Source organism: Colletotrichum phormii, assembly GCF_030913505.1.
Source record: "Colletotrichum phormii strain CBS 102054 chromosome Unknown BDP81scaffold_8, whole genome shotgun sequence".
In the NCBI taxonomy this organism is placed as follows: domain Eukaryota; kingdom Fungi; phylum Ascomycota; class Sordariomycetes; order Glomerellales; family Glomerellaceae; genus Colletotrichum; species Colletotrichum phormii.
In genome coordinates, this window is record NW_026851450.1 from 429,874 (window position 1) to 442,642 (window position 12,769).

At 50.4% G+C, this 12,769-nt stretch overlaps 2 protein-coding genes across 2 annotated transcripts; one reads left to right on the forward strand and one right to left on the reverse strand.

The window, feature by feature from the left end:
• Positions 1–7,032: 7,032 nt before the first annotated feature.
• On the forward strand, positions 7,033–8,826 carry BDP81DRAFT_448698 (general substrate transporter; the record flags this gene model as incomplete). The annotated part of the gene is made up of 3 exons (XM_060592325.1): positions 7,033–7,126; positions 7,201–8,378; positions 8,437–8,826. 3 exons carry the CDS (start codon positions 7,033–7,035, stop codon positions 8,824–8,826), a joined length of 1,662 nt encoding a protein of 553 aa, XP_060446172.1.
• Positions 8,827–9,981: 1,155 nt separating this feature from the next.
• BDP81DRAFT_516910 (uncharacterized protein) lies at positions 9,982–12,339 on the reverse strand (the record flags this gene model as incomplete). The annotated part of the gene is made up of 6 exons (XM_060595887.1): positions 9,982–10,571; positions 10,629–11,044; positions 11,132–11,758; positions 11,810–11,825; positions 11,877–12,003; positions 12,053–12,339. 6 exons carry the CDS (start codon positions 12,337–12,339, stop codon positions 10,311–10,313), a joined length of 1,734 nt encoding a protein of 577 aa, XP_060446173.1. The 3' UTR covers positions 9,982–10,310.
• Between the last annotated feature and the right edge of the window lie 430 nt (positions 12,340–12,769).

Genomic DNA, 12,769 nt, shown 5'->3' on the forward strand with positions numbered 1-12,769 from the left:
GCCTTTGAGCCTGCATGTGTTTTATGCTCATACTAATCATAAAATAGGCTTCCGGGTCCTCCAAACACCACAACATGGTAGGTGCATGTGTGATACCCCACGCAGTTAATCCATGAGTTTGGGCTGACATTGAAGCGCTCGATCATCCTCCTTGCCTTACTGACACACGCTCGGGACTTGACCCGATGCAGATACCACATGGAATCAGCTTCTCCGCCTGTCTTCAAGGCTGTCAGTTACGGTACACTATGCCAACAGCATGTTGGGATGAGGACGTTTGACATGTCAGACGCCAGTGCGTCGGGCCAACTAGTACCGGAGAACTTCACATCGTGACTCTGACTAGTTTCGTCTCTTTTCATAAGACATCTCATGGCTTGGCAAACCAATCACCTCTATCTCCCAGTGACTGGAGCTTCGCGACTTTACTAGCAAAGAAGTTGGCATTGCGTCTAGTTTTTCAAGATTGCCCCTGTCTGAATTTCCGACAAGGAAGGCCACTACCGGTGCTCTTTTCTTGCTGAACTAAAGTCGTGACTAAGTTTATTAAGGGTTCTAGTGGGTTCTACTGGCAACCTAGGGGCTTCAACTACCGGGAAATGAGAAAATACCCGAGAGTCCGTTCGCGGACTCAATATTTGGATGATTGGTTACGACATCAAAAGGCTGATGTTTAGGTTTGCCGCTAATGCAAAGTACCTTGGTGATCGAATGTGGATGTAAGAGAGCCTCACTGAGTGGTTGGTATTGCATGAAACGGCATTACCGACACCCAGCAGCGAGTTATATCCTCGCCGTTTACTGGGGTAGTCGGACTCGGACATCGCATAGCGAGATGCGCATAGCCCTCTCCTTTCAACGCTCAGCCTTTCCCAACGTAGTAATTACATGTAAGCGGTCTATCGAAGCTAGCAAGGCAGGCGAACGCAAACATTCAAGACATACACTTTGATCGAAATAACGAATCCGGGGCCTCGGGCCGAGGAATTGAACAAGTGTAGATCGAATACACGAGCTCGCGGCTTCATATAGCTGTGGACAAACAATCACCATCTGCTCTTCTGCCTTCAAATTGCATTCCTCACTGCATTGACTTCTTACATGATGAGATTTATGCACTAGATAGATCTTCAGCTCATCATGGCTGAGAGAAAAAGGAGAAGCAGTGAGTATGAGGTATTTGGTTCTCAAGAAATCGGGTGCCAATAGTAGGCTGTAGCAGGGCACACCTTGACGTTCTAGACCATCTTGGATCCAGTCAAGCTCAAGATTATAACCAGACTATCTACTTGTCTGGTTCTCCCGGTTGTGACCGAAAGTCTACTTCGTACGATTGTGGACTACGGCGAGGCCGTTGGTGGGTCTAGACTCTGCTATGCATGTCAGTCAACAAAAGAATCAAATATCACTGCATCAGCGGAAACTAAAGCTGGAACTTGAAATGGTCCGAGGGAAGCCTTGAGTACCAGCAAGGAACAATAGCATCTTTCATGGCTCAAGCTTTTCACTCATATGCCGTTGTCAACTCCACTGTGCAAATATCTTAGTCTATCATGTTATACCTTGTGGTATGATGATAAATCCTTGAGAACAGGTCTACAAAACAAAACCTTGACGATCTTGGCTCTTTGGACAGGTATATCGACACACTGTGTAGCCAAAGCAAAGGAGGCATAGCACTGGAAATTGAGCTGGAGGCCAACCCACGAAAGCGTCAAGACTCAAGTGCTTCGGCAGTGCAACAATCAATGTGACGCACCGACACAGTCAACGCAAGAAAGGGGTCAGCATCGAGGCTGACACACTAACATCCTTAACCTTTTACGTACCAAGCACTATTTTCGAATTACCACTAGGAAACCAGATCTTTTTGCCTGGATAAGACGTCATGCTGTGTCACCTGAGTACTAGGCTTACTCAGAAGTTCAGAAATTAGAACAGCAGCTAAATAAGACGTGCTTGCACAAACGACAGAATCCATAGTTGTTGACTCCTACGGGTGATGAAGGAAGCGTCCGTTGAGACAACATACTGCACTGCTTCTTACAAAGGTACAGGTAGTGTGCGACATTTCTCACTAGCCAGTTGCTCTTATCATCAAACGAAATGATTTGAGAAAATATGCGTGCGTGGACGATCTTAATCCAAAAACTCTTCCTGGCCTTATTTATTATTCGTGGAAGAGCGCAAGTGTCAGAGCCCTCCCGGATAGGGGCTAGTTAGAGGTAGTAAGGAGTCCAAGCAACAAAGGAGCAGCTCAGATATATATACAGCGCAGGGAGTACACGTCGAGGGAGGAGCAGATTTCAGTAATTCATCATTCTACCCCTAACTGCAGTTGGCCTGTGAGAGCTTCCACCCTGCGTCAACAATCCCAACTTGACAGCAAGGTAGCCGATATCACCAAACTTAGATAAGCCCATTCGCTTGCTTCGATACTAGAGATATACTTAGACTACCTCATGTACGGCGCTGAGGAGAAATATCGCCAACGCTATGAGGCCTGTATTAAGCTTGCTTTACTGTTGCAAACAAGAAACATGGACATCGTTCTTTAGATCTGATATTGATAGATTATAATGCACTACTGCTAATGAGTCGGCCGGATGGGATGTCGTCCGGCTTCCCCACCGGCCTGGAGTCATCAACGGACCCACCTTCTCCGGAGGCGCAAACGTATCTCACCGGAAGCTTCGGCGTGGAGACCCCGCAAGAGCCTTATACAACGGGACCGTGGCCCGTACTTGTCTTCGATGGAGTCTGGTTCGACGGCAGATTATGGGTTGCGGGATCAATAATGTAGTCTCGACCGAACTTTCGAACGATAAAAAAGGGGCTATGGTAAATCATGCCGATCTGATGTTGGTCTGAAGATTTCTCACAGAACATGGGAATCCATCCCCGTTGACGATATCGAGCCTGCTGTCGTTGTCTCGGGTGACGAAGCACTCACTCGAGTAACTCACAGGCACGTGGCTTAAGAATAGGTGGAATGGGTCTGGTTAAGTGAAGTTGAACGTTCAATATCAAATCTCAAATAAGGGAATACCACACTGAACTCCGGGGAAATATCCTTTATGTGGATGATTGAGGCCTGGAAGCTCTCGAATCTCGTAACAAATTGTCGTCATCGCACATGGCATCGGGTTGCCCTGATTGAGAGACCAGGAGATGGACAGGTCTCGCGGAGGGAATTGTTGATTACGAATGCTTGGCCAAGGATCCGCGTCAAAGGCGTGCCGCCGCGCCGCGTAGTGTAAAAAGACTTTTCAAGAGTATCTCGGCAACTTTCCGGCCCAGCGGCGCCACTATCGCGACGTTGCAAGGAGTTTCATATCAAAGTCCATCTGCATCAGGCTAGAATAGCAACCGGCAGAGTGGAACCCATCTCTCAGAAACGACGTCATTTTCAAGATCTGAAGCCAAGACCCTGACCAAACGACCAGGGCCCAAAGGCGACGACCGTTCACCGTAGGTGTGGCGCTCGTGGCTCACGTTAAGCGACCCCTCTCAGTCCCCTATCGCGGAAACTACTGCAGACGAATCCCGTAAGACGTTTTGTAGCGACGAAGGGCCGATGTGTGCCCGCGCGGCTGACGTGAATTTTGAGGTTAATTTAGACACCTCGCCGCTGCGTCACATGATGGTTCTTGTGTGCTTTGGATTGCCAGTGGTCCAAACATTGCAGAAAAAATGGGAAAGGCTCCATTGTCTCGGGGCAGAACCACAAGACCACAGGTTCGTTCAACATGTCACACCGTTCTGTGACCCGAACCAACGCCCCTCCTCCCTCTTTCTCCTCAGGTTCTCTATCCCCCTCATCTCCAGTTTTTTCTCACTGTGACAGCTAAAGAGCCCACCGTGGGTTGCCTCCAAGCCGGACTCTGACTCCGATGGTGCTTCTTTTGCTTCTGACAGGCCCTGCGTTCTTTTGCAGTTGCTTCCAGGATCTCGATCCACTCCAAGTACAAGAAACTTGGGTTCTCGGTGTGGGGCCGAAAGCGCAGAATTTTCCGGGCCGGTGAATGGGCGATGTTATCGGCTTGGCACTCCCGCCTCCCGTGTTCTGTCCAACAACACAGAAAATGTCCAAAATTTGATGCTCGATTTGCTCGATTGAATCGAGTACTGCTTACTCAATGGGAAAAGAAGATCTCCTTATTGTCCCGGGATATGGGCAGTCTCAAACAAATCCAGTTCGTCCTGTGGTGGAGTTTCCATTATGAGTCCTAATCTCCCTCCCAAAACACACACGAGTTTACCCGATGCGCGAGACTCAGACTCCGGTGTTAAATTCCACCGGTGGGTGGTTTTTACCTCTTTTGGTCAGCGTATCATACTTTCTGCCATTGGAGATACATCGCAGACGCGCATATGAGGCCCCGGTTTTCCCATGCGCCAGGCATCGCTCGTCTAATGCGTGGAGATGGGCGGTACAGACAATCCGTCCAAGACGCCTAGGAGAATGCACAGTCAGGGTCCTGCCTTCTTCGGTTAACGACTTGATGTCCCAAAAACATATGCTGTGATGAAGATCTCTAGACAAAATTGCAGTGATAGACGCTGCGTATGCTTTGTACGTCAACAAAGGTGCCTGAAACATAACATGGAAACCACGTTCTGCCAGGGACCTCTACAGTTGACAGCCGTGTTTACCCGAGTAGTTGGTAAAAGGATCGGCGGTTCTCAGTGCCGTGGTTGATGCTGTCACCGAGGTTAAAGGCCTCCAAAAGAGGTTTGAGTGTAAGACTCAGGAAAAGCCTGAAGAGTGATCATCCGCTGTTTCTACCGATACGTCAGCGTACATACAGATGCCTGGCAAAAGATGCAGAAAATTGTTGCGCCAAGGATGTCCAACATCGGCTTCATTGCCCATTTTGCGCAAATGTCAACCAACAGTTTGTTTGTTTGCGGGCCCCCGAGTCAGTTCATTTTGGGCATGGGGGGAAATTTGACTGGACTTTCGAACCACAGTCTTTGCGTCCACACAGGCCCGTTTCTCCAGTTCATGCGGGAATGCGGGTGAAAAACAGACTCGACACGAGGATACAAAGGCCCGTCAGTTTTTCCGTTCGTCTTCACCGGGCCCTTTGAAGCCTTTCGTCGCCTTTCATTGGCGTTGGTGCGAAGTTTCAGTCGGCTTGCTGTGGGCTTGGCTCGTCTGGTGGTGCGTCTGGCGCGCCTCTTCGGATTGCCTAAATTGGTAATGCCGAGCAGAAGAAAACTCCTATAGTGACGACGTCATCCCGAGATACTTGTGTACATGGATAGATCGGAGTTGAGATTTCCACCTTCAGCTCCAACAGCCTCTACAGTTAGCCGCAATTGTGCTTGGAGACTGGAGGCCGCAAGAAATGAGGATTCACAATACCAAGGGATAGGCATTGGACAAGCAACGGACAAGAATATTGGCATAGTGCCAATGCCCGCGAATCGTCTTGTCAAGGCTTGTGCCTGTAGTGCTTATTCTTAGCACATAGTCAAGCTTTTGGCATCCTAACGACATGTGCTCGGTTCAATATCTGGTTGACCATTAACATGGGAATCACGAGTCGGAGAATACAAAACAGAATCCAAAGTCTATCCTCTGACAATCAATATAGCCTGAACCAGTACGTCATGTGGTCCACCAATCTCGACGCACCTGGCTACCAACAACTGCCGACATTGACAAATCGCGTGCGAGTATTTCTCAATTTGAAACCTGGTTCTGTCTTCTGTTGTCCCCACGACCGCGGGTCCAACTTAATCTGCCAAACCAGCCAAAGAGAGAGATCACAATGGCCGGGCGAGCAGACAACTGAGAGTCAGAACCCGCAGCTGCAAGCGCTCTCAGCGGTTACGATACCACCCTGCCTTTTGTCTCCAGCCAAGTCCCGTGTCCTCAGCGCTTCTCGAGGGGGCGGGCGGCGGTGGTCGGCTCAAGGTTGCCGCAGGGTTCGCACAGGGCCCCCTGACTCGCAAACGGCGCCGCTCGGACAGGAATAGTTCCAACCAAGTCTATGAACTGAACCAACGGTATTGGCTCAAGTTAGATGGAAGATGCACAAAGGGCACGCTCGAGGTACCTTTCTCTTGCATTACTTATCAGTCTGCTATCAAAGTCTTCAAGGTATGACGTCGTAGTCTCCAGTACTTCTCCATCTAAACTCCACCTACAATGTACGATTATGGACACAATTGCGGCTCTTTTGGGTACTTGTTGCTCCGCTTTCGCAATGGTGCTGCCTTATCCTTTGGTCAAGCACGGGCGAGCATCCAAAGGTACCATTCTCGCGTCGGTGTCTCTCCGAATTCTGCCGCGCGATAGGACGGAAACTCCACGAGTGTTCGCGTCTCAGAGCGGTGAAGCCACCGTATTGCAACGTCTTCCAAAGTACGAACCCGCAAAACTCTTACCCTTCCCGGCGCCGTATTGGCTACAAGTGGCCCCGCGCGTTCCATGACGGCGTCTTGGCCGGGCCTGACGACATGTCGCCAACCGTTCCTTGTGTCCTCCCCTTGGGCCCCCATTGTCCACCCCCGTGGAACCGGATGTGGAGTCGTTACCCCCCTCCTCGAGGTCGGAGAATGTCCCCTCTCCAGAGGGATCTTGGATCGTACGGGGATTGGGGGAAATCGGGGCAGCCTTTCGTGGGACGGCTGGGGATTGGCTACTTGGGGTTTTCTGGGATCGGTGTAAACAGCACCAATGCCAGGGTCCGAGGCTGGCACGAGTAGCCATGTTACCATGTCAGTGCAGGTTCGGGCATGCACTTGCGTCTTGTGGTATGAGCGTGAGTGGTGAGGAGAAAGAAGTAATTCCTGGCGGTCGCGCTGACGTTGCCGATCTTTACCCTGTCGCGGTAGGTTTGGGATTTTCATCTATAAGGTCGACACGTTCGCCATCTCAATTCGCATCTGATCTTCTTGTTGTTACCTCTCATCTCGACTCAAACCCATTCCCTTCACCAACCGAACTGCGACCTACAGCCCTTGACATTGTTTGGAACACGTCGATCCAATACTGTCCGCTGTAAAAGAGTCTCCAAGATGGGCAAGCTCAACTACTTTGGCCTCAGAGGCAAGAGCCTTAACTGGGCTATCAGTATCATTGCAGGATGCGATTTCTTGCTTTTCGGATATGGTAGGTTCCAACATCACATTGCGGACTTGACTCCGAAATCAACGAACATGGACTGACTTGCCTTTCTTGTTCAGACCAGGGTGTCACTGGTGGTATTCTTACTCTGCCTGCCTTCCAGTCCCAATTCCCTACCATTAACCCCGACGAACCCAACCTCGATCCTGGCATCAAGAGTATGCGCTCTACCAACCAAGGTATTGCCGTCGCCTCTTACAACCTTGGCTGCTTCATCGGCGCCATCATCACCATCTTCATCGGAAACCCTCTTGGTCGCAAGCGCATGATTATCCTCGGTACCGCCATCATGGTCGTCGGAGCTGCCCTCCAGGCCTCTGCCTTCTCCATTGAACATCTCATTTTGGGACGTATCATCACTGGTCTTGGAAACGGCGGCAACACATCAACAGTCCCTACCTGGCAATCTGAGACTTGCTCATCACACAAGCGCGGCAAGCTCGTCATGATCGAGGGTGCCCTCATCAGTGGTGGTATCATGATCTCGTACTGGATCGATCTCGGCATGTCATTCGCTCCCGGCTCCGTCGCATGGCGTTTCCCTCTGGCTCTGCAGATTTTCTTCTGTCTCTTCATCCTGGCCTTCGTCTGGAACTTGCCTGAGTCTCCTCGCTGGTTGATTCTCAAGAACCGCGACCAGGAGGCCAAGGAGGTCATCGCCGCCATCGCCGATCTGCCCGAGGACGACCAATACTGCAAGAACGAGTACATTGTCATGAAGGAGACGGTCGAAGAAATGTCCAAGGGCGGCTTCAAGGACCTCTTCACCATGGACAAGAACCGCAACTTCCACCGCGCTGCTCTCGGCTACGTCAACCAGATGTTCCAGCAAATTTGCGGTATCAACCTCATCACCTACTACGCCGCCGTCATCTACTCCAACCTTGGCATGACCCGTTTCATGTCCCACTTGCTGGCTGCTCTCAACGGTACCGAGTACTTCATTGCTTCTTGGCCCGCAGTCTTCCTCGTTGAGCGCGTCGGTCGCCGCAAGCTCATGCTTTTCGGTGCTGTTGGCCAGGCTGCTACCATGGCTATCCTCGCTGGTGTGAACTCCCAGAAAGACAACTACGCTTGCCAGATTACTGGTATTGTCTTCCTCTTCGTCTTCAACACCTTCTTCGCCGTTGGCTGGCTCGGCATGACCTGGCTCTACCCCGCCGAGATTGTTCCCCTTCGTATTCGTGCCCCCGCCAACGCTCTCTCCACCTCCGCCAACTGGATCTTCAACTTCATGGTAAGTTCTTGTCTGAAGTCCTATCTCTAGCAACTTGACACTAACATTGGGAAAATAGGTTGTTATGATTACTCCCGTTGCCTTCGACTCAATTAAGCACCACACCTACACCATCTTCGCCATCATCAACGCCATCATCGTCCCCGTCACCTATTTCTTCTTCCCCGAGACCGCCTACCGCTCCCTCGAGGAGATGGATTCCATCTTTGCCAAGGCCTCCCCCGGATTTAAGGGTGCCTTCGACGTCGTCGACGTCGCCTGCAAGGAGCCCCACCGTTACGGCAAGAACGGCGAGCTCCTCATCACCTACGACGACGTCAAAGAGACCGGACACGCTACCACCCGCGAGAACCGTCGTGAGGGCAGCACCAGCAGCGGTGAGCCTAACGGACTATGGGAGCGCCAGGATGAGGAGACACAGAACGTTACCAAGGAGGAGAAGTCTTAATTGGCGGTTTAATCCCACGTTCAAAATTGCGCATTTCAGTCCCCTGGTCGGGATGAGGAACTTGGCCAGGGTGGCTTGAAACCGATATACCCCATCTCTACGAATTATGTCCTTTGCCGGGCAGTTTCCGGCTTTCTCAACTTGGGCACGGATTGATATCCAATGTCATTAATTCCTATTCTTTTATGAAGTCTGTAGGACTTCGACAGTTGTTGAGATACCACTAGTTCATCTAGATTCAAGCATAGATACCACAACAAATCGTTCAATCATCTAAACATCCTGGAATCATTTCCTGCCAACTTCTCGTGACCGCCGTCCATAGCACAGTTCATTGACAATTCCGTGTCTCGGGCTTAACTATTGCCGCCGACGTCAGCAACTCTATGGTTGGATACTAGAGGCCCAACGCCGCTCGCGCGCAAATTTTGGCTCTGGTTTGCCTCCCGGACGTTGCCCGGAGTTGCCAACAGACTAATGTAGCGCTTACAACATCTTCCCCGGATTTGGCTCGGAGGTAAAACCAAACTTTACACTTTGAATCCAGTCTTTGCCAAGAACCAACTTCACCCGTTCAGCAGACTGGTCTTGCCGACTACAGGAATCAGACCTTCAAATCAATCAGTCAGCCAGCGCGGAGTGTTGTCCGGCTTCGTGAGCCTCAGACACACTATTTCTTGATGGTTGCCCCGTAAACTTTACCCCGCATGCCCCTCAGGAGTTTTGCCGTCCCCGTCCCCGGAATGCAAAAAAGGCACCACTGCGACGCAACTGGACGGCCTGGACCAACATTAACCACCCCATCTCATCTCTAACCGGGTGCTGACAAGAGTCTCTATTGTTTCTTGCACGGTCTCACTCTCGGCTTGCCCCAAACGGAAATCCCGGACAGGAATGTGCAACCGCATATGCGTCGCTTCGGCTTCCCGACCTGTGTCTGTAAGCGGCCTGGCACGTCCCTGAATGAGCCCTTTGTTGGTTGCATCTTTTGCGGCTCCCAGGGGTCCAAATTTCTAGCCGATTTTCCGCAACTCTTCACTTGACTCGCCGGTCCCCGCGGGTAACACGCCACTGGAAAACTCTATCTAGAGCTTCTCATCATGGATCGTCACGAACCCCATGGCCCCATGGGGAAACACGTTGACGCGGGGCCACCAAGGAACCGCACCTTACCTTTGAGGTAAAAAGTCAGAATCCGCACAGGGCGTTCGTTACAGCCTCATGCACGAGAAGTCATCCTGCTTTAGGTTGCCCCTTCATCAGTAAGATTCCCCCAGACTGTTACTTCGTGTCTTTTGAGTGAAGATGTACCAAGGTGTTATGAAGGGTTATGCACTGCATGTGTACTCAGTGTATTTGGAGAAAGGCGGTAAATCAAACGAATTTACTCCCACAATGTCCTGCCATTTGAAAACCAATCTCTGTTTCACACTAATAATGTACAGGGCTTAACTTAAGTCTCTTGTGTATTCAATGAGATAAGCTCACATGTCTCCAAGGTTCCGAGTCTGAATTCTAGCCTTCTCGGCTATTTCATGCACAATATTCAGCTTCTCAATGACTCCGTCGAAGTGCGAACGTCTTCCCATTGTCTCATCATCCTCGCGAGCGAGCTTCTCAACTTCTTCATCAGTCAGCATGAGGACCCAGTCCGTGGATAATCCTAAGAGCGGCCCCTTGGAGTAAGACACGAAATCTTCGACAATGTCGTTGGTGATGTATCTGATGAAAGCCTCGAGGGAAAGCTGAAGGCCGTATTAGAAATTTCTGACAGATGTAGAATAGCAAGGGGCTCGACTTACTTCGTAATAAACTTTAACATCATGCACATCGTTAACCATGTTTCCTTCGCTTGAGTGGTGGATTTGACGGAAGAGAGTCTTTGATCTGTTCAGGTCCAGACTTTCTCGAAGCTCAGGACTGGAGCCAATCGCTCTAAGAAGCCGAACAGTCCGTAGTGTCTGCAGCCTTTCGTGAAACCTTGCGTCAGTCGTCTGTAGGTGAGATTCTCGCTCTCGACGGCAATGATCCTTGAGCTCTCGAAGTGCTTTCTGCTTGGCTTCTTGCTGGAAATGGGTGAGGGCTCGAGCCAGCTCCTCGTACAGGATCTTCGAACAATTCTCGGGCGAACAAACATCTTCGAGAATCCAATTAGAAGCCGTCTCTACATCATCGGCAATGTTTTCGATGTGCTTTTCTGCAATCCGTTGCCACTGCTCTGATTGCGTTTTGTAGAGAATTTAAATGACTTCTGTGTTCACCATCCCGGGGAGCTCTGTAGTTTGCCAAATGTGGAGCTGCTCACGGATTTCATCCACGAAGGACGGCACGCGGGTGGGCTGAGGTTTGGTATATAGTTGCGGCGTCAGTCCATGTCGCTTCTTAGGCGGTGTCGTTGGTGGCGTCGTAACCTGCTCTTGCCCGGTTGGTGGTTGTGGACATGGAGGTGACAAGACGGTGATAGTTTCGGAGAGCTGGGTCATAGGGTCTACCCCATGGTCTTCAAAGGTGTACGTATGACCACGTGCAAGCATTTGAGATGAAAAGCTCTCGTTTGCCCGACGCACCAGTCCTCTTACGCGTAGGCTATCCTTGGCCAGGGATCCGGGGCTCTTGAGAGTCTTGGTTGCCATTACATGGTACCTCTCAACCATATCCCTGATGTATTGCTGACGGAGACTATGACTTGGACGAGGCTCGCCTAAGCTCTTCCTGCTGTCTTTGGCATCCGATAACAACCTCCGGACTGACTCTTGAATCGCGGGAAAGTTACCTCGAATCTGAGCGCAGAGAAGGTTGCCGAGATATTTTTGCAGCTGCACAGAGCCTCGTCGATTCTCTGGGATCCTATCCCAAGGCGAGCAACTGAAGAGTTTGCGTTCAGCTTCTTTGAAGTCAAACTCTTCACCATCGGCGTCAGATCGGTTTCTCACTACAAATCAACCGTCTTTCATGGATCTTGTAGAGTCTTTGCCATATCCACTGGCGATATCAATAACCTTATAAAGATCAGCAAGCTTTTAACAGCATGAATTTTAGCCGCAGCTCACCTCAGTTGGATCCTCCAGCCTGTCGCACTTGGTGAAGACTCCAACAAGACGACTCTTCTCGACTAGCTTGGCGGCCATCTTGAAGATCTCTTGAGTGGACAAATCAGCCGTAGCGGCGGCCACGCATCTGCTGCTCATTAGTCTCGCAAATGGCTAAAATTTGAAATTCAACTGACATTACGATGTTCGCCGGTTGTCTCATGTACTCCCCAACCATCTGTCTTGCGCCATGCTCCTCGTCCTCATTGACATCATGAGCGTAAGAGAAGATGCCAGATACATCGAGAATGCTGAAGTGCGATCGGAAAGGGCCCGAGAGTTCATTCCGAAGAACTTGTGAAGCAAAGTTCTTGGTAGCAAGTTTTTGGCCTCTCTTGATTCCCATGTACCTAGTAGTGATCCACAAAGCTTGTAAGAGACAGAGATATGAAGGAAATGGTTTATTAGGGCTTGCAGTTTCCATGAGTTGCGTAAACTCTTCGACGCCTAGATGATCGGTGACATAAGGCGGAAATTCTTTGTACGTATCATCCGGTGGATAGCCAAATTTGTCAGTTATCCCATCGGGTGCGGAATAGCTCCATTTTTGCCAAGGGCGGGGTAGAGCCAATAAGGGCTTCTATATTAATCAAGCTAACCAATAGAGTAAAAGTACCTCTATTACCTATAGATTTTGGGTATACCACAAGTACCAGCAGTCTCCCTCAATGCAAAGAGCTACATTACAGTCGTGTTGTTGTTGTATTTGTTGTTGTATTTTAACGCCGTAGCGGCAAGGGCGCAGCCGCCCTTGCGGCAGACCTCCCGAAGGGTATATGGCGTGGAGGGCCGTAGGCCTATAGCTATCACTAGATACAGTCCAGCTCGTCCTCCAAATCGTGCCCAAAGGCAAC